Source organism: Aptenodytes patagonicus, chromosome 2 (genome assembly GCF_965638725.1).
Source record: "Aptenodytes patagonicus chromosome 2, bAptPat1.pri.cur, whole genome shotgun sequence".
In the NCBI taxonomy this organism is placed as follows: Eukaryota; Metazoa; Chordata; class Aves; order Sphenisciformes; family Spheniscidae; genus Aptenodytes; species Aptenodytes patagonicus.
The window spans coordinates 27,801,133-27,819,515 of NC_134950.1; the positions used below are offsets into that span (position 1 = coordinate 27,801,133).

An 18,383-nucleotide genomic window follows, 5' to 3' on the forward strand; every position below is an offset into this window, starting at 1 on the left:
TGAGTGGTGAACTCCTTTGTTCTGTAACCTTAACTTTAACTTGGGAAGGTTTGTTTTGATTTGAGGAGGGTGCTTGTTTGTGGGAAAGATTGCAATTTCTAGCACAAACACAAATGTGAGCTTTTGCAAATGCCCTTGGGCAATACATTTTTTTGCAGTTAAGATCTAGTCCAGGAGCGGGTTGAGGCTGGGTTCTCTGTTAGATGCATGCAGCTGCGACCAGATCCTTATGCATGCTTAACTTTATGTCCCAAAATACCTGAATAGTGGATGCAGATTGAAGCATGTACGTAACTGTGTGTGCCTGGCTCTGAAAGTCTTTCTGCCTTGACATAATTACAAACCCCTGAAAAGCATATTAATGTCTTGGAAAAACTGACAACGCTGTAATACAGACTCATATGAATGGCAAAGTATTTGTGTAACCCAAATAAACAGTTTTTGTAGGTGTTGGAGTGGGAGGGAAATTGCCTTTTCAAAAGTGGGAGGATGATTTGTAAATATATCAATAGCTTTTTGATCTCCCTTTGTTTAAATGTGTTTGCTGTTATGACTTACAAATCCAAATTAGTATAGCGATGTGTAATTGCAAGGTCTCTATTTTTAGCGACCATGCTTGTTTAATAAATTATTCTCTAGAGCTTCTGTTGAACCAGGTAAAGTATGTAATGTTTTAAATTATATGAATGTATTTAAACCCAAGCATTTTTACAGAATTGGTTAATAGGTGTTTTCATGGTAGAATACAGGCTGCCCTTACTTTGTTGCCCTCTATATGTAAACTATTTAAAACGAGCAACTTATGAAACAGCCTTTGTTGAAGAATTAATACAGTTTTAAAGTACTGCCTTAAATTTACTAAGAATATGTGGGTAATTGATTTAGAATGATACCGTTTCTGTCTTCCCTTTTTATTTAAAAGACTGCTATTATAATGCAAATGAAGGGGTGTGGTGCTTCAAACTGGCTGTGATATGTGCTTCTTCTTTTTTTTTTTTTTTTTCATTTGTTGTTGTCAATAGAAAAGATTGATCTCTGGGCTGGTGAACATAATAACTGTCCCAGTCAGAAAAGGAAAGAGGAAATTAGCAGAGCGATTGGTGGAGAATGATATCTGTCAAAAGAAACACTTGGAGAGCACTGAGTTTAGTGATAGGTGACTGCCGGAAAAAAGGGAACTTTGAATTTTGTCAAGGTAAGGAACAGAAAAATATTTGATTTTGTAATGTGCATACCTTTTAGAAGTTATTTTTAATGACTGTACCTTGCCTTGTAAACTGTAATTAAAAAAGAAATCTTTCTCTTTAGCCTCCAAAGAGTCTGCCTAAATCAATGAAGGTGGTGTCTTCATTTTAATATCACTGAGAAAGAGTATGGCAATAACAATGGAATCCTTCAGAGATGACTTTTCTAAAATCTTCCTTAGCTTAAAAATACATATATGTGAAATCTTTAACTGTCTTTTGTGTTTTTGATGACATAGGTGCTCTTTATCTCGCATGTAAATATTACTTGGCTGGGCAGTGAAAATAATGAAGTTCAGTTTCCTGAACTGTGAATTGGAACAATATCTGCAACCAGGTTAAGGGATGGTGGTAATCACATTGGCAAATGGTTGTGTTTGCAATTTAGAGGAAGCCTCTGGTAAACTCATTGCATTGGGAATCTGTGATAAATTTGACTGAGATGATATTGAGAATGGATATTTCTGTTTCTTGTGTGCAAAGATTTTTACCATAATGGAAAAGTAAATCTGCTATGGCAGAACTAAACTTATAGGTAACCTATGACTGTCATTCCTGTCTTTACTGTAACTACATTTTTTTCTCCTAAAATTGTGCGTCTATTTGGCAAGAAACTACTAAACTGATTTTAAGTGCTTTCCAACACTGATACTTTCTTTCTCAGTGTTGGACCATTTCGCCTATGACATAACTTTGGTAGAGTATGATACCAAAATAAAATGAACAGCGTCTGAGTACTCTAGGCTATGCTCCATTTAGTTTTGAAGGCAGCTAAGCCTTGATCATATCACTCATCTCCCCACCCAAGACGCCGTCTTCTCCGCAGCCCACGCTGCTCTGTCTGTGGGTGTGGAAAGGAGATGGAGCACGGCTGAGAGTGCCAGCAGGAGGCTCTGCACATCGCGTCGTGGCAAGGGGCCGGGGCTGAGGTTTTGTGCACCAGCGTGAACATACTTTTAAAAAATTAAATGCTATTAAAAATGAATTTGCATTCTAATTCGAGTTCCTAGCTCAGTTTAAAACAAGTAAATGCTTCTCCGGGACCTTCCTGTACACAGGCAGGATGAATAGTCTTAGCAGTGTTTCTTCTTGCATTTTTATTTTGTTAATTTAACAGTGTATAGCATCTGACTAATTCTCCTTTTTTTCTGTCTATAGTCTATTTTTCAAAGCGCAAGTGTACCCTGTCCAGGTGGTTGTTGGTTAGTTTCTTTTGCCATATGGGTCTTCATAAAGGATTTTAAAAATAAATAAATGTAAAAGTAAAGATTTCATGCCTGAAACATGCAGTGCTGGCATACTAATGAGAAGCTTATTGTGGTTTATTGCTGTCAGAGCACGTGCAAGATAATGGAATTTTCCTACAACTTAGGAGGAAGGCATGTTTTCTAATACTATTCAATTTTATAGAAAGAGGGAATGAATATGACTAAAATTCACTTCATCTTTATGAAGTCCAAATGATCTGGTTGTACTACTGAAATATTCATAAATGGGAGGGAACAGCATGTTCTCTGTCTTGTTAACCGTTGGCCAGGTCAGGCTGCCTGTATCACCTGGATGCAGGCGCATCTCTACCATTGTGAAGTTGCTGTATATGTATATGTATATCATATGTAAATGATTCCCTTTCCTGTGCAGTCCTATCAGTGTAGCCTTACACCAAACCAAACACATCCTCTCTATAACACAAGTTACAGAGTTAATCATAATTGTATAGTTTTCACCTTGGTGATGAAGATAATCCAAAACTGCTTTGTAGCTCTTTATAAAACAGAGTAATCGGTGATGGTTAGCAATTGTTAGATCTTTGGACATTCCCATTTTGACATTTACTCGAAATGAGGTGACTGGGTAAGGTCCCTACATCTGGATGTACGTGTTTGTCACACGTTCAAAAATTTTAGTCTTAAATGGCCAAGAAGCTCCACATTGACATTTGGATGAGTGATTAGAGATGAGGCCAACACTCTTATAGCTTAACTTAATATGGACTTTGCTGTGCCCAAGAAGATTAGACTTGCTATTTGAAACCAGAATGGAATAGAAGGCAAAAGGAAAGGTGTTTATCGCCTCCTTGAAGCAGTGGCCTCTTGTAGCATTAGACTACCTATGCTTATGTGATCGCTTTCAAGCATCCTCATCTTTGTTTTGCTGTTGCAGAGTCTTCTTTTCTTGGGTTCCTTTTTTATCTTTATAACAATTGTTTACCTACCTGTGTATCTAAAAAGTACAATTGAAATAATAAACCCTGCTTCTAACATATAACAGATGCAAAAGGGGACGAGTGTATTAGAGACAGCGAATTGTCATTACACAGTTCACAATCAGATTTTCATCTGTTCATGTGGTGCACACCTGTGGCTTGCTGGCATTGCTCTTGATTGGAGTGTGAGAGATCTTAATGAAAAACAAAGCCGGGATGACAAGAAGAGACTCCATGGCACACACAGGTTACTTCACACGTTGTAAGAAAGTGAAATTCTAAATACGCTGGTTTGGAGAGAACGCCTCGTGGTGAGGGAGCGTGCCTGGGTGACTCTGCAAGGGGAACCGGGGCCCTCTTTATTGCTGCCTTTCAAATAAGGTGTTTTTCTCTGTAGGTCAGGTTGCTTTGGACCAGTTGAGAGCGGTGGCCGATTTCTCCAGTTTCCTTTGCCAGTAAGAGTATCCTGGGCAGGAATCCAGCTTTTGCAGTACAAAGAAAATAACCCATAATCTATATAAAATGCTGGCGGATGGGGAAGGGAGGAAATTTACAGAGAATAACTGAGTTTGAGAACAACTGTGTTAAAAGTAGAATGTTAGGGGAGTGTATGTGTGACATTGGTATTTATTTTAATTTGAAAATACGATCTTTGAAACCTTCGAGGTGAGCAGAGGACGAGCTCTTACAATATGATAAATTTATTAGTAAACTGAAACCAAGCACTCCAGCTGAAGCTGAAGTTCCTTTTTCAAAGTGATTCTTCTCCCCCCCCCCCCCCCCCCAGTTTGCAGAGTTTGGGTTTTCTCTTGCCTGCCGCCCCCACCCCCCCCCACCCCCACCCCCCCTTGTAATGTACTGTGGCTCTGATAACGTTAATGGGCTTTGCCCCACATGGAGCAGCGAGTGTATTGTACCACTGCTCACTGATCCCAGGTCAGTGTGATGCGTGAAATCAATTTATTTGAATCTCTTTGCCTGTATAGGAATTTGGCGGCGTGCCAGTTGTTTTCATTTAATGTTCTTTGTGTTGAACACAGACAAGCAGGCATGCTTTTGTACTCCTCTTTCTTCTGGGCTCTTCTCTTTTCAGCCAATATTCTATTCTGTGGATTTTTCAGAAAGAAGTAGGAATGTGTTACCTTTTTTAAAGATCATTTTTGTTTAAATAGCCTTTAAAGAGTGTAGAAACTAGGTCAGTCATAGAGCAGCCTGTGTAGGGTTTTCAGTGAGTATAGGTGGTAACACCTGCCTTTTCCTGTTTCTTGAATTTGGGGAGAAAGAGAGAGAAAACACTGGTCTATTTTTCTAATGCCTGGTTCTATGATTTATGTCCTCTTGTAAGACAAAGACTCTTCAATAATCCTTAAATCCAAATAACTTTATTTCTAAATAAGTGAATGACTGGCAGTTGGTTGGACGAATTGGAAACACTTTTCAGGATCTTTTTCATTTTGAGTGATGACCTTAAAGTAAGCATTAATTTGGGAATCCCTTGCCTCATCCTTCTGTCTGTTCCTCCCCTCCCCCAGATATTTAATATTTGGAATGGCTGGCTGAAGAACAGCTACCCGAAAGTACCCATTTCTTTCCTTTTTTCCTTCTCTTTATGAGAAAGCAGCAACGCATGTGGAACAGAGCAAGTAATTTAGTCCTTCTTAAATGGGGGGGGGGGGGGGGGGGAGGAGGAGGAGGAGGAGGAATAGACAGCAGCAGATATTTCCAGGAGGATTTGTTTTAGAGCTTGGTGTGGGGAGCGGGAGAGGCAGAGAGCAGGAGTAGAGGACTCTGTTGATGCTCCAGGCGGTTCGTGCGGAAGTTGATATGCAGAACCGCGGAGCCGAGGCGCAGGGGTCAGACTCGTACACATCAGCCCCGTTTCCTTGTTTAATTACCTGAAGAGCAAAACATCCAGGCTGGGAGTGTGTGAAAACCCAGTATCTCGAACAGCAGTTTGCTGCTCTGACATCCTGCGAGGCCAGCCCGGTCTGTCCACAAACGTCAGGGCTGGTTCCTGACAGCGGGCTATCTCTGCCGGGCCTGGGTTCCTTCCATTCAGGAGGCATTGTGTAGAAGAGGGTTTGGTCAGGAATTTGAGGTTCCTGCCGGTTCTTCCAGCCCGGACAACCCTGTGACAGATAGGCCTGATTTTTTTTCTTTTAAAGAATAATAATAAAAAAAAATTGGCTCTTTTTAGTCTTTCCCTTGTAATTCTGGCATTGGTATAATACTGACTGAAACAAAACATGTTAACCCTTTCACTTCTGAATTTGCGGCTTTTTCCTTTTACTTTATTGTTCTTTCTCCCCTTGCTTGACCTTTTATTTTCAGAGGTAAAATCTTCTGAGGAACAAATTCTTTCAGGTGAAATTTGTGCTATGGAGCAAATAAACTTACAAAAAATGTTAATTTTTTTTTTTTTAGTAATCATTAACATAATCATCATACTTAGCATTTTAAGTTTTTCATTTTCAGCATGCTTGGCAACATTATTTTTATTCATCCCATGGAATAAAACCAAGCCAGTGTTTGTTCTGGCATGGACCATTAAAACAGTGGTGGCAGCTATCAACGCATTCATTCTCATTATTCATGTGATTTTCTTAGATGTCCAGCTTGGTGTTCAATTTTAAAATATTGGGATAGGGTCAGTTATAGTCCTTGCTCCTCGTAGCTGCTGTTTATTGAGGTCACTCAACAGGCTGAAGGTGCAGTTGCATGAGGCAGGGCTCTCTGCACCGGTCAGGTTTTAGCCCATAGATGGAAAGTGTCCATCGGGATGTAAAACTCAAGATCATAGCTGAAAGATACTGAAATGTTCATTTAGGTAAAGGTCTTAAATATCTCTCTTTTTTTTTTTTTTTTAAGCTTGTGAAGAATTAAAGTATGACTTCTTGCTTGAATGATAAATGAAGAATATGGCTCTTATTTGGATAATTTTAATACTCTAGCTTATAGCACGGTGCTGTTCATAGTTGTACTGGCAGAACTTAAGATCACAAGGTACAAGTAATAGAGGGAGGGAACATAATATGGCTTTGCAGCAAAAATGAGTGTAGCATGTGACTATTGCCTTTTATTGTTGTGGGCAGAAGCTGGTCCAAGAAAGATATTTGTGGTTGTAGGAGTGGAGAAGGGAGAGCTGAAAGTTAACTATGGTTTCGTTTTCTTTTATGCTGAAGGCTTTCGGTCCAGTCTGTAGAGTTATGCCTGTAGTCTTGGAGGACACTTTCATGTGCTAATGATTTTGGGTACTTTGTAGGTGGGACTGAAATCGTTTGAGCAGTAACTTATATTTTCCCTGCTAGTATTTCATTAGGATTTTGTAATACAGACTTAAGGGCATACTTCTTGCATGCAGACATTACCAGGTAAGAGTTTTGGGAACCCTTCATTAAGAGAAGGTAGCCTTCAGTGGGCATACGCAGCCGGTATGGTGCAGTGGGACCAAAAGAGTCATTATGATCTATTGTGCCACTAATCCTCCATCTAAGAAGGATTTGCAGGGGGTGGTGCAACAAAAGAGCTGTTACAGTGTATCAGATCGATAATTGTGATCTAATAAACTCTTAAATATGTACGTAATCCTTCACCTTTAGAATCAGGCCCCCTTTTTCATTATGAACTCCTTAGGCTACTCTGGTGTAAAGGTGCCTTTAAGTAAAAGTGAATTACTTACACATGTAGTTTTAAATCTCTTTATCCTGTCGTACTGTAAGGAAGCCATAGTTTAAATAAGCATTGCCTGTATCTACAGGATGAAAAAAAGACGGTTTATGCATTGTGGTCAGTGTCATGTTCCTATAGGGTTTGTACATATAAAAGAAATTACATGTCTGTATGAAAGTGATATTAGTTAGTTAAACCTTTACAAGTCATATAAGTCGTGTCCCTCCTTCCAGTATTTTACATGCCTGTATGTTTTTTGCAGAGTTCATAATCTAATGAACTGTCCATGACCTCTAGCCAACCATTGCCCACCTCAACCAGCAGCATAGTAAGAGAAAGTTCTCCATGGACACGTGGTGACGACAACAACCACACTACCTTTCCTCCCACCCAGCGGGTGTCTAGCTCGTCTTTGAAAATGGCAGAAAATGATAGCCTTTAATCCATGGTTGCCGCCTCAAAAATCCCTCGGAGACAATGGTTTTAAATCAGCATTCTGTTTGAAAAAATATTTATCTTGGGCATCTCCACAAGTCTCTGCTGCGACAATCTTGCTCAAGGAAAGTTCTCACGGATAACTGTTCCCAAGCTGGTTTGGGCTTTATTAAAACTGGCACCTTGCATTGTGCCCAAACACTTACTGCTGCTCTTTGCAGATGTTCTCCTAGTGTGAAGTGGTGTAATTTGCTCTTGGTATGAAATTCCACTTCATAATCACCTCTGCATTCTTCTCCTGCTTCTCTTCTGAATGGCTACAATGAAGCACCATGTGGAGTACAACACAATTAGATAAAATGAAATGATATTTAAAGGCCTGTGTTCCTCAAGGCTCCTCCCCGTTCCTAAAGAAACAAAGATTTTGTATGTTAATTTTCCTTAGCTATGATGGGATTCATCTGGGTTGGACTAAAAGCACAAAGCTTATGTCAACACATTGTGCTTCCAGGGAGCATGGTGTGCTCCTCCGATTGCACATTAAGTGGATCCCATTCTGGTTCAGTTTTGTAATGGAAACCGAACTGGCACAGTATTTGTCCCTCAATGTTAGGGTGCTGGTTGTTGACCTTTCATTTATGTGTTAATTGCAGGTAATATTTTATGGTAGTTCTCACAGCTTCGAATTCGGGAACTTCGTCTATCTTTCAGGGCTAGCAGAGGTGGGAGAGGATTAATGTCCAAGGCTGCAGGAGCAGAGACAAGTCATTATGCTGGTTTTTGCTGGGATAGAGTTAATTTTCTTCATAGTAGCTAGTATGGGGCTATGTTTTGGATTTGTCCTGGAAACAGTGTTGATAACACAGGGATGCTTTCATTATTGCTGAGCAGTGCTTACACAGAGTCAAGGCCTTTTCTGTTTCTCACACCACCCCACCAGCAAGTAGGCTGGGGGTGCACAAGAAGTTGGGAGGGGACACAGCCGGGACAGCTGACCCCAACTGACCAAAGGGATATTCCATACCATATATGACATCATGCTCAGCAATAAAAGCTGGGGGAAGAAGGAAGAGGGGGGATGTTCAGAATGATGGCGTTTTGTCTTCCCAAGTAACCGTTATGTGTGATGGGCGATGGGCCCTGCTTTCCTGGAGGTGGCTGAACACCTGCCTGCCGATGGGAAGTAGTGGATGAATTCCTTGTTTTGCTTTGCTTGTGTGCACGGCTTTTGCTTTGCCTATTAAACTGTCTTTATCTCAACCCACGAGTTTTCTCACTTTTACCCTTCCGATTGTCTCCCCAGTCCCACCAGGGGGGAGTGAGCGAGCGGCTGTGTGGTGCTTAGTTGCTGGCTGGGGTTAAACCATGACAGTCATGTAGTGGATTGCAGAAGGGAGGTGTGTAGCAGGGTGAGGAGGTGGCCCCAGAATCAAGAACATAGGGTTAGGCATGATGGCAGAGAGAAGACAGAGGGCACTGAACGGAAAAGTAAGAGAAAAACGTGATGGAAGGTGTAACTAAGGAAACAATGGAAAGAAAAAGATTTCTTTGACTCAAATCAGTACCTTCCCTTTGTCACTCACAAACAATAATGCTTTTCCATCATCAAGGGTTGAATGAGTCTGTGTACTGATTCTGCTGTGTTTCCAGACGCTGAACTGCATTAGAGCAGTTCACTTGGTAATACTGCTTTGCCATTTTAGCAATTACAGGGTCTGCCAGTGGGTTGTCCTATTATAACTGTGAGAAGAGTCATCCATAACCACTTTTCTGTTAGGACTTAGTTCTTGTCATGTAAAAAGGTGCCCCCCTGCCTTTATGCCATTCTCATTCATCAGGGAAAGTTAAAATATTTGAAGTGGTTTTCTCACCTGGCTCTGGAAAGCAAATAATTTAAATGGGGAAATAATGCTTAGCTGTCCTAGATATGCTCAAGTATTTATTTACAGTCTTCATTTGCTGCACTCTTGAAATTACTCAGTAGTTGACGGATGTCATACTAAAATAAAGGCATTAATAGTAAACACCAACATACTGTACAATGGCATTGCTGTGATGTTTCTGGCACTACCATGTATATAAACACATAACAAGGCATGCAGAATGGCCTGGTTTCCAGCCCATTATGGTGGAGGCCAGTGTAAAGATTTTGCTGTCTGATGTAAGACTAAGCTTTTTTTTCTGAATGCTTGTCAGTTTGTTTTACAAGCATGACATTATCCTTATATTGTTGAATATATATATGTTGACTAATATTTTTTTTTATTTCCCTTATATGTGATGACTTGTGGTTTGCAAATTTGTATTGAATCTCATCAGCAACAATAGCTTTGTATCAAGGCCCCTTTGTACAAAGCTTTTGTACCATTATAAATGTAGTAAATAAGTACAAATTGATCAATATATGACAAAAGGGTGAAGAAGGGAGGTCAAGGGGTAAGAATATTTCCATATAAAACATTTTTCCCTGTTGAAAATGGCAGTATGAGCATAAATACATGTTTTGTATTGCTGTGTATTTGCTCCACCTGGTGGATTTTCCTGAAAGTGTTTTTAATCCTTGCTAATAAGGGGAAGCTGTCTTTAATTAAGTATAAAACACAGTACCAAGAGTGAAGGCAACTTTTTATTTTTAGAGTGGCAATAGCATTGCAAAAAGCGGATTTGGGGAAAGAAAACATTAAAATTAGATATTTCTCTTGGCCACACTTGGTCAGTACAGTAATCTCTATGAAAGCATGGCATTCCAAATCATTTAATGGTAACAGTTTACTCTTGGACTCATCTAGAGATTAGTAATTAAAAAGGCCACATCTATGGCTTGTGGGGTTATATGTGATCAGTGAAAGCGAGGATTTGCTATGGCTTCGCCTCCCCAATTCGTGACCCCCCCTGATGAGAAGTAGCAGTGCTATTGAAAAAGAGAGTTGCTGCGCTGAAGTGTTACCACTGTACATCGGCATAAAATCTGTCTGTCATTAAGCTAGCTTTGCAAACATTGTTTTCTTTGGAATTCGTAAGGACTCGGTTATGCTTTGATCATCTCATTGTTCTCCTTAGGTTATTTTTTTCCTTTAGAGTGTAATGGCTCCCTAACAGAAGGTGAAGTTTAGAAAATAGTGTCTCCATATGCAAGGGATTTGGAGACCTTTTTATTGTCTTTAAAAATGTCATTCATAGTCCTCATTAGCATTTATTGTTGCAAGCGTACAAGCAGAAAATGTGAAATTGGTATGTCATGAATAGCTCCACAGAGCTCTAGAGCCCTGAAATTTTGCCTGCAGTGTGGTGTGGGGCAGGCATTGAGAGAAAGCTGGCCAGATGGCTGCCAGCACAGAGCAGAGCTGCAGGTTTTTGTCTCTGGTGCTGAGAGGAGGGAAAGTTCACTGGAGCATACACTATCACCCCTTGCGTTTTAACAAAACTAACTTGCCATCAGTCAAAACGGGGAGGTGGTGACATTGAAACAAAAGTTTTCAATATAATGTAACAGTCTTTGTCAAATGAATAAAATATGTTTAGTTAGTGTCACAAATATTGACAAGCTACAAAGAAAAATGCAAGGCTCAAATTTATGGCTAGTGGTAGATACGCTTTCACACAAATATGCTCTCACATTATCTTTATTATGAAAATCCTATGCATTGAAAAGACATCGATTAGAGGTCAAAACTAGGGTTAATATACTACAGCAGGAGGAGTTCCCCTACCCGTGTTAAATGAGCAAACACTTTGAGCTTCAAGTCAAAAAGCAACTGATAGCTTGAAACCTTTTTTTTAATTTTTTTTTTCTTTTTTTCCTTTTTGGATCTTAAAATATGACCCTAGTTCAGCAGGACCAGATATTCTTGTCCAGGCTTCTCTGGGTCACACTGGATGTGTTCTTTCTCCTGTCAGTGAAACGGCATCTTTGATATTTTCTTGTGTCCTTTCAGAAATAATATCAAATCAATATCAAATTTTCTAAACTGCTTCAGTGATGTCTGTGCTCAGATGGTGTGGTAATTTCCTTTGAATCTGAACGATGATAGAAATTAACAGTCAATTCTAATTTACTTTACCCACATTATAGAAAATACTGTATTTAATAAAAAATGCAAGGCAAAACTTGGTTTAGCCCGTGTCAAGTGAAGGAAATAGACACCAAACCAGGTACATATGTGTGAGTTTGTCCACGTGAGTGGTGTTACTAAAATGCATATTTTACTCTATAAGAGCATGCGTTCTTTAAGACCTGAAGCCTATGTTGGCCCTCCCATTCTGAGTCAATTAATTTTTGGTGGAACTATTCTTCTCCTATGATAGATATTTATGTATATTTTCATTGTTTTAAAAAGTGAAATACACCTGAAATGCCACTGGGATTTCTGGCAACGTTCAACAGGAGTTAATTTTTTTGGTTCTTTTTTGATCAAAAAGCAATAGGCAATCTAGGTTGCCAAGTCTGACCCACTGCCAAGGTTGCCTTTTCTTAACAGATGATTTGAAATCCTCTTTAGAGGACTAATTTCTGATTAACCTGTTGAAATAGTATGACTTTTACGTTTTCTTAACTGAAAAAAAGAGATGAAAGCTTTCTCACCTCCAATGAATTTAATCCAGTACTAGAGGTACCGTGAGGACCAGTTTCTCTTAGACAACCAAGAATATTTTCTTCCCAGCTTGGTGACTCTAGCTTCCAACTATTGAGTATTTGTGTAGGTAATCTCAATTAGTCTGTGTTTCACGGAGCTATGTATGTTTTAAGGGTCCCATTTGTCTTTTTTCAGAAGTCCAGAAAGCCTTGCCAATAAGGAAGTGCTTAGGGAAATGTTTAGTGTTATCTGGCAAATGTTTTGTGTTGCATGCATTAAGAGCTACTGTTAACAGATAAGCACGTATCTTATTGGAATATTTTAACTCTGCTTCCAAGCAAAGAATTGGAAGTTTATAAAGAAGTGCCTTTCTTGAATAGCTTGAGCTCTTTTGTGGTAGTGCAGTAAAAACAAGGGAGGCTAGGTACGATGTCATGGAAAAAGTCACACTGAGGGTACCCATGGCAGTCCTAGGTGGACTACTGTTGCACCAAACGATAGGAGGTTCTGGGCAGCAAGAAATTAGTGAGCTTCTCCTGAAGGTGTTGCCTTTACTGTACTTTGGTTGGGCAATCAACTGAATAAAGTTCAGAAAGCATCCAGAAGTGGTCGTCCCCCGTCCCCCCCATCAGCTCTACAGCTCACACATTAGGTGGGTTTGCTCTGTCAGTGGGATGCCTTAAGAAAACACTAATAGCTTCCAGCTGGGTGGAAAATCAAAACGTTTGGGGGCTGACAAAACTAGCAGATTTGAATTTGAAAGCCCAGCTAATGCCTCCATTTTTATTTACCACTCGCCCATAAAAGATTATTTTCCAATATGTCAGCCTCATTTGGTGGCCAGTGGTCTGAAAGTGAAAGTGGAACAAGCAAGCGGGGAAATCTGGACATTAGTGAGTCCGCCCTTTCAAGCTGGTGTGCCACTTTGTGGAATGGCCTTCCCTGAGATTGGGGGGGTCCTAATGACCATTCATCAATGCTCGTTGACTGATCATTGAGTGCCTTCTCATTCAGTTTATCAAGTCTTGCACATAAAAAGTCAGAATAAGCATTATTCAGCTTTGTTAAAGCCAACTAGGAGTAAAATGCTCCATTTGAACCCATTTTGCCCTTGGTTTTTCACTTTGTTAATGCAGTCCTGCTTAAATGAGTGCTTTTATTGGGTCAGTTAGAATATCTGAAACTATTAATTCTCTTGTATTGAATAGCTGGTGGCAGGCCAGAGCAGATGGGGTAGAAAACTATTTGGTTGGGTGTATTGCTTTCAATTAGGATCAATGAGGTTTCAGCTCCTTTGAATTAACTCACTTAATACCCACTGTGTGAAGTCACAATGTATCACAACAGTCTGCTGTAAGTAGAGCGGGAAGTTGAGAAGTCCTACAGAAAAGCTTTGAGTTAAATTCTTCCTTCACTGTTAATAGAGAGCCTTCATTAACTACAGATGCGTTTCAGTGGACTTCCAGTCCCTGTTATTAAGCTAGGTTTGCGCAAAAGGCAATCTCTGTACTTTTAAATGGTGATCATTTGGAATTTCTCTTTTCCATCAGGTCCATGTCTTAGTGACCTTATATCATCCACTGCATAAAAATCTTCTTTTTTCCCCTTCAAATATATGAATATGGAGGCTGTTTTGCCTTCTTTACCCATTTGCAAAAATTAAGAGTTGTAGAGGATTATTTAAAATTGTTTTGTAAAGTGTGTTGAATGATTGTCAAAGAAGGAGCTGATTCCCACCCAGGAAGGTGTAGCGTAACGTGCAACCATAAAGAAACTGGCCGAAGATTATCTTCTGGATTTTTCACTCTCTTTATATCCCTTTCATTTTGGTATTACATATAATATCGACTCTTTTGATACAGCAGAATTGTTCATATGTTAAAACCACTGCCTTTCCTTTCTTAGCGGAGAATAAAACCGTTTTACAGAATGGGCTGTCCACCTTTTCTTGGCTTCCTAAAATTTCAGACCTGGTGCAAAAACTGTTAGGGCAAGCTTTAAGTGACTGCATTAAAAATGGGGGTGGGGTGGGGAAAGCAAATAAATATCCACAGATATTTATTCAGGGAGGACTGCCAAATGGGTTGCAGCCTGCCTCAGTGTATTAAATAATGAGAGGGAAAAACTATTCATGCAGCTGGCTGCTTGAGAAAATGCTGAAGTAGTCTCAGATGCACAGGCATTCTGTTAGCCCCTTCCATGAGCAGACTTCTAGGTGAGAATCTCCAGGGATCCAGGTTTTGTTGACGTGGATCAATTTAAATGGCAATTACTGTAGTCAGATAACAGCTTAAAAAGGCTTTTTACACACAGAAAAAAGATGCATAATCACACAGCATATGGAAGTTCAATTTCGTGAGCCGTGGTCTGTGGATTTACAATGTACTGATATTAAGACCTACTTTTAAGAGTGAATATTGTTCAGTTTTATTAAAATGCGTCATACCTTTCACATGATACTTTCTACTCTGAAGCTGATTCAGGCTGCATCTATGTTGATGAAAGGTTGCATTTCCAACTGTGAAAATGTTTTTCCTTTCATGTAGAGTACAGCATTAAAAAAGAAAACACGGCAAATACAATACTAAGTGACTGGTTTTAAATAGTGCATCAAATAATAAAACAAAAAGAATGGTAAATTCTTTAAAGGCCTCGATGGCGCAGACTTTGCTTGTTATTCTCTCCCTTTCCCCCCTCTGCTTTTCCTCCCTTCATGAAAGCGGTCTGTCATGAAAACGTTTTCATGTTTCGGTGTTTCTCTTGGGCTTTCCGACACTCAAAAATCCATTATAGAGAACTTCATTACAGTAGATATCTGATGAAGATGAAGAAAAGACCTGCCTCGAGTAGCAGACGTGTTATATTGTTAGTGCCGGGGTGTTTACTGGGGCGAGGGGAGCTGTTCCTTTGCTTCTTTGATCATCTTGAATTTGTCAGTCCTGTGTTTGGAGTCTCTCTCCTATTTCGGTGAAGCTTAAGGGTGGCACTTAGATAGTGTTAAAAAGTTATTGTGGAAATATCAGTAAATTAAGTGACTCATTTGCTTTATGTGAGAAATACTCATTAGTTCAGTCCGGATATTGGAAGGGTTGTTATTTTTTGCTTAATTTCGCATGTGTGTCCTTTTCCTAACTAGATCTTTATCAGGCTCTGTGGCAGCCAAAGGAAGGAAGAGGAAGGCCTGAACGCAGAGTTGTTTCTGCGTAGTAGAGGCAGAAGATGGCATAATGAAAATCAGGGGGATGCATAAATAAGTACAAAAGGATGAGTCTTGTACTGACAAGAATGCAGCCTCTGAAGATCTGAGTATCGCTGCCTTTCTATATGGGTTTAAATGTATACTGCAAGGGCAAAGTCAAAACCATGAGCTACGCGCTAATTGCTAGAGAAATACTTGTTACTAAAGGGAGAAGCTTTTGCAAGTGCTAAATGGGAGGAGAGTTTTAAAAAGAAGATATTTTTTCTTGTGCCTGGAATTTTGTGCAAGCCTATATGTGCTACAGAAGGCATGCGAGTCAGGCGTATGTTTCTCCTAAGAGGCAAAGATGTTTTACAAAGGACTAAAGAGGGACTGCTGAGAAGAAAATAGCCAGCTTTAGATAAAGCACTATAACAAAGACTTCTAGTTTTATGTATCATGGTGTCCATTAAAGCTTAATAGGGAAGAGTGCATTGAACCTAGCCAGGCATACCTTATTCACGTGAAGGATAAACATTTAAGGGGTGTGCAAAATCAGAAATTGGGAGGACATGATTGTTTAGCTTTTGAAAAAGCTTTACAGGGAAGATTTTGTTTTCATCCCCCATGGATCACCATGCAAGGTAAAGGAGAGTAAGCTGCAAATGTTTGGAACATATCAATGCAGGAATCCCAGGGGGTTAAAAGCACTATAGTAAAATAAAAGTGGTCTGCTTTCTAAGTGTGTTCTATTTTACAAATACTACTGAGAATCTGAGAAAGGGAGTGATTTCGATACTCCGTTCACTATAGTAAAACAGCATAATAATGACAAAAGTGTGGGGAAGGGAGGAAGAGGAGGGGGGACTCTCTCATATATCTTCATGCGTGTTTTGAATTTCCAGCTAAATAAACAAACGTAGTCCTATGGAGTGCAAAATTATGGCTGTTAAAATAAAGAATGAATTTGTTTCTACTTTTGGAGGAGAGCTGATTCGAAGTGATGCTTTTTTTCTTTAATTGCTGTCAGCAGAAGAAAGGGTTAACTTTTAAAGAAAAAATGAATAATTCAGTGTTTGGCTTATCACTCTGCATTTTACTTTCTATTCTTTGGTCATCTGGAACTTGGTGTGAAAGGTAGAGTAAAAGGAGTCAGCTGAGGGGAGCCGGGGTTGTGATAATTTGCACACACATCCCTGTCATTGTTCTGCCTGAAGAGACAGGGCTGGGTTCAAGGCCACATGTGCTCCTGTCATCATTCACATTTCTGCTCCAAGTGCAATACAGAGTGTCAGCTCTCCATCTGTCTTTGCCTGGCAAACGCACGCGCCCAGCATCCTGCCTCCAGCTACGCTGCCACAGCCAGTTCTGATGGCCCTCCTTGCTTCTCTCTGTTCATTCCAGAACAGGAGGCACTGAGCCCTAAATAAGCTTGCTTTTAGGAGAGAGCCATTTACAGTGTGGTATATTTTATCCAAGGATGCCTGGTGAGTTGAAATTATTGCAGCTCTTTCGGTTTTAAATGAGGAAACGCTAATTGTTTTTTGATAGTATTTTTTTCTTTTCTTTTTTTTTCCTTTTTTCCTCTTTTAATATAGACGGTGATTTGCAAGCTGATATGGGTACGGAGCGATCGTGGATGCTAATTCTGTTGTGTATATGTTTGGGGGAGGGGAATTTGTGCGAGGGAACTGCCAGAGATGATACTTACAGCAGGACTGGATGTTTCAATGAAAAGGGATAGAAATAGCAGAAAGTCACCGGCTTTGTGGGTGCAGGTCTCTGCACAGGGGATCATTTGTAGCGAAGAGAAATACAGCTTTGGGCTGGCTTTCATGACTGTCAGCTTTACCTTGAATCTGCAAACATTTGATCGGTAGAGATCATTCACAGCGTTCACCCATCAGCTGAAATTATCTCTGTGAAAAGCTGTTTATGTTAGAGAAGTGAAGGAGATTTATAAAACAAATTATTCCAGTGTTGTCCTAAATCGTAGTCCTTAACTGTCACCAGGCAGATCACTGAAATATGTTGATTCAAAATAAAACAATTTTAAAAATCTGCTGAATTAAAGGAATTGCTGTGAAGCTGGAAATTTTAATAGGTCGGTTTCCTCAGGAAAATATTATCCTTGGATCTTACGATCGCTTGTCTAATTGATAAATGTTATTGCCAATGAAAACGGTGGTTCTATGCAGGGTGATTTGTCTGAGGGGTTTTGTGAGATGCTTGACCACGACTGAGTGGATTGAATTTGGTGTGTTTTGTTTGGGTTTTTTTTCCCTTTGGTAAGGACTGAAGAAAGCCATGTGCCTGATTATAGCAGCCTGTGTCTCTGGATAAAAAAAGACAGGGCTAGAGATCCTACAGCTGGCTGGTTCTTGTGGATTATTTGGGTAGGACAGGCAGAAGAGGCTACGCTTGATCACAGAGAGTCTGTACACCTCGCAGATGGTGTTTTGAAACAGTATCTGCCAGTTTGCTGCAACCACAGTTGCATGTAGGTATTGCCAGTTGTTGGAAGAATGTTTTCCTTTTAGGATTTTTATACACGGTCATACCCTACTGCTGGTATGTTTGCTGATCCTCTGGTTGTAACAAGAAAGTGGGCTCTGTTTGCTCAAAGCACAAGGCTAAGAGGATTTATATGGTTGAAATATGGGCAAATTAATTTGCATAGATAACAACTGAGGACTATGAAAGGTCAATTTAACCCTTTAAACGTCAAATTTGATTTGCATGCGTTACATTCCTGGGAATGTGGTCTTCATTAGAAATATCATGGTAATTCATTAATTTGGAAAACTGTGCATTCTGCGTAATTTGAATCCACTGATGTTTCCCTTATATTTGTATGAAACTCCTCTTCTCGTGCGGTTTACTATTTCTGTGTTTTATAAAGATATTTAAATGTACTAAAATGACACAATCTTATCAGTTTCGATCCTTGTGTGCAATATTTGTGGCTATTGGCAAACACCGTTGGAATGCCTAGAGTGGAGGTTTTTGAAAACCTATTAAGCCTTTGTCATTTAAATTACTTAATCTACCTGCTGGTTAAAATTTCATGCATCTTT

General features: G+C 39.7%; 1 protein-coding gene across 4 annotated transcripts in view; it reads left to right on the top strand.

Annotated features, from left to right (window-relative positions):
• RUNX1T1 (RUNX1 partner transcriptional co-repressor 1) overlaps positions 1–18,383 on the top strand; it is a 118,121-nt gene that overhangs the window by 19,151 nt on the left and 80,587 nt on the right. For 2 of the 4 annotated variants that reach the window (XM_076329431.1, XM_076329433.1), the window contains exon 2: positions 1,023–1,195. The exons of 1 other annotated variant lie outside the window; for it this stretch is intronic. In XM_076329431.1, coding sequence (XP_076185546.1) covers positions 1,108–1,195 — 88 coding nt within the window. In that variant the 5' untranslated portion in view covers positions 1,023–1,107. Of the gene's footprint in view, positions 1–1,022; positions 1,196–16,661; positions 16,794–18,383 lie in introns of those variants that run through there. One more of the 4 variants, XM_076329435.1, reaches the window with a different exon arrangement.